Source organism: Hippichthys cyanospilos, chromosome 18 (genome assembly GCF_059441005.1).
Source record: "Hippichthys cyanospilos isolate Australia breed blue-spotted pipefish chromosome 18, RoL_Hcya_1.0, whole genome shotgun sequence".
NCBI lineage: Eukaryota > Metazoa > Chordata > Actinopteri > Syngnathiformes > Syngnathidae > Hippichthys > Hippichthys cyanospilos.
The window spans coordinates 12,193,318-12,199,748 of NC_142386.1; the positions used below are offsets into that span (position 1 = coordinate 12,193,318).

General features: G+C 39.8%; 1 protein-coding gene across 1 annotated transcript; it reads right to left on the reverse strand.

Annotated features, from left to right (window-relative positions):
* Window positions 1-330: 330 nt before the first annotated feature.
* Window positions 331-2,731, reverse strand: LOC148409025 (alpha-crystallin B chain-like). Its single transcript, XM_088441646.1, has 3 exons — window positions 2,471-2,731; window positions 746-868; window positions 331-680 (listed from the first exon to the last, which is right to left on the reverse strand). The coding sequence occupies exons 1-3, from the start codon at window positions 2,648-2,650 to the stop codon at window positions 489-491; spliced, it is 495 nt and encodes a 164-aa protein (XP_088297772.1). The 5' UTR covers window positions 2,651-2,731; the 3' UTR covers window positions 331-488.
* Between the last annotated feature and the right edge of the window lie 3,700 nt (window positions 2,732-6,431).

The window sequence follows — 6,431 nt, forward strand, 5'->3', positions numbered from 1 at the left end:
TCCGGGCTCTTCTGACTGAAAATTGCATCTAACGGCATTTTGCATCTATGTAAAACCTAACAAAATGAAAGCATACGACGTTTAACAAGATAGCCACGAGAACAAACTTGTTTCATGTTTTAATTCATCTGCTTTTAATTTGAAAAAAAGTGAAGCACTGTTCCTGTCAGAACATTAAAGCGCATGATGTTAGATTTCCTGAGCCCCTGGTAAATTGTCATCGTTTGAAGTGCATTCACGTACCCCCGTTTGAGAACCGCTGAAATAAGTCCTGACTTTTAAATCTCAGATTGAAAGCACAATCGTCTTGCAGGCATTTCACAATAGCAGTAAATTAGATACTGGTTTATTAGAAGGCTTGTTTGCAGGAATCTAAACATGGCTGACCCACCTACACACCCACAAAACAGATTCAATACAAACACATGCAGAATTTAGTGATGAGGATTAGTAGTGAAACTACATCAGATGCACCCCCCAACTAGGCTCTACATTTTCTGCTTGGCTGTTCCATCCTCACAGGATATTGGGATGTTGCGTTCGAGGACTGGCGCAGACCTAGGCGTGGTGATTGTCAGCACTCCATCATATGACAAGCTGGAGGTGATGTCAGCGCAGGACATCCCGGTGGGAACCCTATACTTCCGCATGAACTCCCTGGACACGTAGCCGTGGTCGTCCTGGAGTATGAATAACGCAACAGTCAGCCAATGATGAGGAAATGTTGTGAAATGTCACCACCGACCTGTCTGTCTTCGTGCTTGGCATGTATTGTGAGGAACTCGTCACCCACGTTGACGCTCAACTCCTCCGGCGAGAAATGCTTCACATCCAGATAAATCACATAGCGATCTTTTTCCACGTGCATCTATAGGTTAGACGGCACACCTGTTAAAAAGACTTCCAACAAGCCTGGCTTTCTATCAAGGGCCGAGACAATCGCTTCTTGCCACCCGTCTGGCAACCCCATACCAAGGGGAATTTCAGTATTTTAAAAACCCTTCAGCCTCCACCACCATTTTTTTAATTATTCATTGCCAGCTCAATTGAAATTGATTGTTGACCTATAATCTCTTTAGCCTGTTCATGTATTTTGTTGCACTCTCTAGTTGCCAAAGCAAGAGGAGTTGAGCAGTGGACACAAATTAATAGGCTAGGAAGAGGCCCCTAACCGCTGGTCCACGGCCCGGTACCAGTCCATGGATCAACTGACATGGGCCACACTTGAAGTAACGATGTTTTGGAATTGATTTAGTTTATTCTTTAACAGTTTTAGATATGTGCTTTATTTGTACTTTGTTTGGCTCGATCTTTGTTTTTTAGCGCCGTCTCTGGCCGCTGTTGATATTACAGTTTGTATTGAGGATAGACGGTGCGTCTAGAATTGCAGCAAAAGTATTCACAAATGAAATGGTCATCCTGTCAAGAGATCCTGTCATCCACGTCAAGGTGACATGCCTACAACTTCGAAGAAAAAGAAAACTTTCAACAGGCAATACCAGGAGTCCTCCTTTAAATAATGACTTTGAGCGGTAAGGATTTCGAGCACTACTTTGTCACTGAAAAAGACCCACATTGTGAGAAGAAATCTACTTTTTTGTTACAAAACCAAATAAGCTCACAAAATTAGGTCACATGAGACTGCTGACATAGCATCTGTGTGAAGAGAGAGCTCATATTTTATGTACGCTTCCATTCATCACTCCCTTCCAGTCCACAATAAAAATATCAAGCGTTCACCTGTCTGTGGTGATAAAAAGGTTGGAGACCCCTGGACTAGGACTTTGGAGGATTCAGCTGCCAGTGACATTGAATGTGTTAACCACACATTTACAGAATAAATGTACAATTAACCTGAAAGCAAACTTAAATGAAATAATCTGTTATGCTGTTGATCATAGAAGTCCAACTCCAGTCCTTGATTGCCAGCATCCTGTATGTTTCCCAGTTTTCTCTCCCCAAACAAACCTGATTCAAATGATTATCTTATTAGCAAGGGAATTATTCAAATGATTTGAATCAAGCGTGTTTGAGAGAGAGGGTTTGAAAACATGCAGGGTACCGGCCCTCAAGAACTGGAGTTTGATACATGTGCTGTGGATGGTATCATTGTGCAGTATTGTGTCCATTTTTGGACAGGTTCTTTTACATTCTACTCACAGTATTTTTTGCCAAGAAATGAAACTTTTCTGGAAGTGTCATAACTAAGTTGGTTGAGGCATTTCAAACTTTGACATGATGTCACCATCCGGGTGAAATTTCAGCTTCCTGCTGTCTTTTTTCAATGCTTTCCTTTTGATGTATAATACTTCTGATGTAAAGAATCAAAAGATTAGCCATAATTCTACACAAGGGCTAAGAATGACAAACAAATGTGCGCATGCCGTTGAAATTTTTTTTTTGCTTATACCCCTAGTTTTGACTAACACCATCATCAAGAAATCTTCAAGAAAAATCTTTGTGCAATTACCTCACTGTGTCCATTTTCAGGCCAGTTTGACCAGCGCATGACACTGGGGCGCATCCAAGCAAAGGACCATGGGAAAGGCCAGACGAGCGGCCAGTCATTAAGAGACTCGACTAAGGACACGTCGGCACGTCGATACGGGAAGGCCCGGCGGTACCAGGGGTACTGAATGGGGATATCCATGGTAAGTATCCGGATGAGACCAAGCGGCGATGAGGTGTCTGAGAGTGACACTTGATCTCTGATGGGTGCTCGCTGCGCTTTCCTGCAGCACATTTATAGCGCTTCTAGCACACACGCCCTGCAATAACAGCCCACTCACACAGTGGGCCTGCCAACAGGCTGATCTTTCTGTAACAATGATGTCAACTGTTTGTCCCACCACGGCCCTCATTGTTTCGTCTCCCCAATGGTGGTTGGCCGTCGCTCCCTCCCTCTCAGCTTCTCTCCTCCTCTCCCATCTGCCCGGAGGTAATGAAGGTGACATTGGCTGGGAATACTGCTGATGCCGCCTATGTCGGCTACCCAGGAAATGCCCCCGTCTGGATCCCTGCGCACGTGTTTGTATGAGGACCAGTTGCCAGAGTATTAGCCCGCTGGCCCGTCAGTGCCAGAAGCTTTAGGACTGCTAGCATGGTGGATGTGTGGCTTGAATGGGAAATGATGACTTTGTATGGCGCCGCATTACATGCCAGCTAAAGCCTGTCGTTTTGATGTGAGCTCAGATGTCAAATATGCCCTTTACAAATGTGTCTTTTCAGTCTTCGTCATATCTGTTGATGAAAATTTGAATTTTCAACACGCTTATTCATCATCACCTCGGTGAATTCAGCTTTTATTGTTGGTGATCTTCATTTTACAAATTAGTGTGTTCATCAGTGGTGCACTGATGGTAGTAGCTGTTTTTGAGAAACTGTCTATGGATAGTGTAAATTTCCGAATGTGTTGCTTTTCAAACTGGCATTGAAAAACATCTTTCCAGTCAGTCATTTTGCAGTGCAATGGATTTACAAAAACTGATCGGAATCTGTAAATAAATGTATGATAAGGTAATACCATAACATAAACAGGTGTGGATATATGAATGGTATCTTTTGTAAAGGTATACAAGTTTAAGTGACTCTAAGGATCTGTTTTATAAATAAAAAAATAAAAAAATCCCTCTTTTAAAAACAAATTTATTAGTTACTTTTCAGCTGTAATGAAAAGTAACTGTAATGATATATATATATATATATATATATATATATATATATATATATATATATATATATATATATATATATATATATATATATATATATATATATATATATATATATATATATATATATATATATATATATATATATATATATATATATATATATATATATATATTATTTATTTATGTTAATTAGTAGTAACCCAAATTATTTCACGGACCCGTGCAGTCAGGCCATGGACCCCACCTCTAGAACCACTGAGCTAAGTGATTGTAGTATATCTCAAACATCCTAAATAAAAAAAGAGCTCACTCAAATGAATTAGATTAAATAGTTTCTATCGATTTTGCAATGTGTACTGTTTGGACCGAAAAGTATACGCAAATGAACAGAGGTATTTTTTAATGCCTAGTAATAATAAATGGTTCTGTTATGATATAAATTTATGTCGGCAAAGGTGATCAAACAGTCCAATTAATACACGTCACGTATTCACAAAACAGTACTGCATTATGACTCACTTCGACACTTGAATGTTGTGAATTCCGACTTTTCTTTTGATGACCTTAACGCATCATTGAGTGCCTGGCTGCTTTGTTAGCCTCGTTACTATGGTGATAACACTTCCTCCTCTCTGCTCGTCGATTTTAAAATCTCCGTTATAAAAGCATAATAGCTTCAATGGATTTACCAGCCACCTATTATGGAAAAGTTGACAAAAGAAACCCGGTTATTGTATCTTTCGAGCGAGATATTAACTCGTTTATGACAATAATGAAACGGGTAGCGCAGTCCACTTGTCAGGACAACGTCTCTTATGCAAAAGGGTAAGGTCACTTTTCAAATAAATACGCTTCATTGAGTTAGCGAACTTCCACGGCGTTTGTTTTATTTTAATGCAAAATGTTTTAGAAATGGCTTGGCTTAGCTTTTAGCTAAGTTAGCTATAGTGTTTGGCTTAGGGGCCACGTTGCCTGTCAGTAAAAAAAATAAAAATAAAAAGTTTGAAAGAAGTTTGAATACACGGAGTAGTTTAGTGATATATTTCAGGCGATGTGCAGTTCACTAAAAATAAAGAACCCCGAAATGGCACACCTTGTATTGGTGATAAAAAAAAAAAAAAAAAGTTTTCCAGCTAAATTCAAGAAAACAGATTGTTATAATGGAATTCAAGCGTCATTGGGTGAGCTGCTGCCACTGACATCATGCTATTATGAGTTGTTGTTTTTTTCGTTTTGTTTTGTTTTTCCCCCATTGACGTTGGAAGGATTACACTGCTGGCAGATATCTGGCAAAATTTCAAACCACGCCTGCCATTTAATTTCTACCAGGAGCGCATGTTACAGATTGGAGATTTTCTCACTGAATTAAAGGTAATTTACAAATTTAATACGTCTTTTTATTAGTCTTTTTTACTCTTTTTCTCACATTTTTCCACTCAGTTGTACCAGGCGGCTTTGTCGCAAGGCTACGGTCTGCACCTGCTTCAGTTCTGCCCAACCAGTATAACTGACATTAAAGATGCGGAGCACTTTGTCAGCTGCTTCTTTCCTGAAGGTTTTGACACAGACCAAGACGTCTTCATCATGAAGGTATTTTGTTGTTCTTCTTCCTCTCTACTACATGAGCTGGCATCATTGCTCATATTTTATTATTTTTGGCTCCTGGTCTGTGTGTAGGTCCGTTCAATGCTGGGTTGTGCACTGTGCATATATGAATTGGAGAAAAGGCCCATGGTCCTGAGCCAGAAGGGGCTTTCAAAACTGCTGCATGTGCTGAACTTCATCAGGATAATGATGCAAGCCTTTCAGCAGAACAAGCACCTCTGCTGGATCATCTATAATTGTATACTATTTTTTGTTTGTCCTTGTGCATTATGTTTATTTGTTAAACTGATTATGCCAAAACGTATGCCGTTTTGCAGGTACGTTGCACATCTTCAGAATATGTAGCTACCTGATGGCATTGCATCATAGTGCAAAGGTTGGTCTAACCTCGAACTTCTTTTCCTATATTATTATCGAGTATATTTTCTAAATATCTTCTATTATCCCACCCAGGCAATGGAGTACCTTCTGTGGGCAAGCCTCACGTTAGAGTCGACCATGCCCGTGTTGACTGTTAAACATCTACCGTGGCTTGTCAAACTCTTCTGTGCTGTCTGTCACTGTTACTATGACAACCACGCTTCTCTACAGGCAGAGGTTAAACCCACTTGTCACACAGTTCAGACACGAAAATGATGACACCAACCTCAACTATCGTCATCAGTCTTTTATTTTGAATGTATACGCGTGTGTTTTCAAATGCTTACAGGAATTTGCCAGGAGAGCACTTGGTAAAATTAATGCGCTTGCAGAGCAAGAGAAGGACAAAGAAAATGGTGGTCCCTCAAACAAAGAAATTCAAATGATCTTCAGAGAAGCCTCCATCAAGGCATGAGAGTATTTTTAAAATAACTAGTTCTTTCCATCAAACTTCTTTGCTACAGTATGCTTCAATATAAGTGGAAAACATTTAAAGTGTGCCGCTAGGGTTAAGCAAGATTTCTGCTCTGCTGATATTAGAAAATATAATTGAATGATTAGTGCTGTGACAGGAACAGTTGCAGCAACCCAAAAATAAAACTGATGTTACACAAGCTTATCTTCTGGAGATGCTGAATAAAATATGCCAAGAAATACTCCTACAATTGTAGCTCCCAGGTTTACGGATGGCAATGAATTCTGACAAACACTGACAAACATCTTTTGACTTTG

Excerpts from the sequence above, each read along its gene's own strand:
- LOC148409025 (XM_088441646.1), bottom strand. The coding sequence starts at position 2,650 with ATGGATATCCCCATTCAGTACCCCTGGTACCGCCGGGCCTTCCCGTAT. Across the intron at positions 869-2,470 it reads CTGAAAATGGACACAGTGAG|ATGCACGTGGAAAAAGATCG; the intron begins GTAATTGCACAA and ends TCTAACCTATAG. Across the intron at positions 681-745 it reads CCAAGCACGAAGACAGACAG|GACGACCACGGCTACGTGTC; the intron begins GTCGGTGGTGAC and ends TTCATACTCCAG.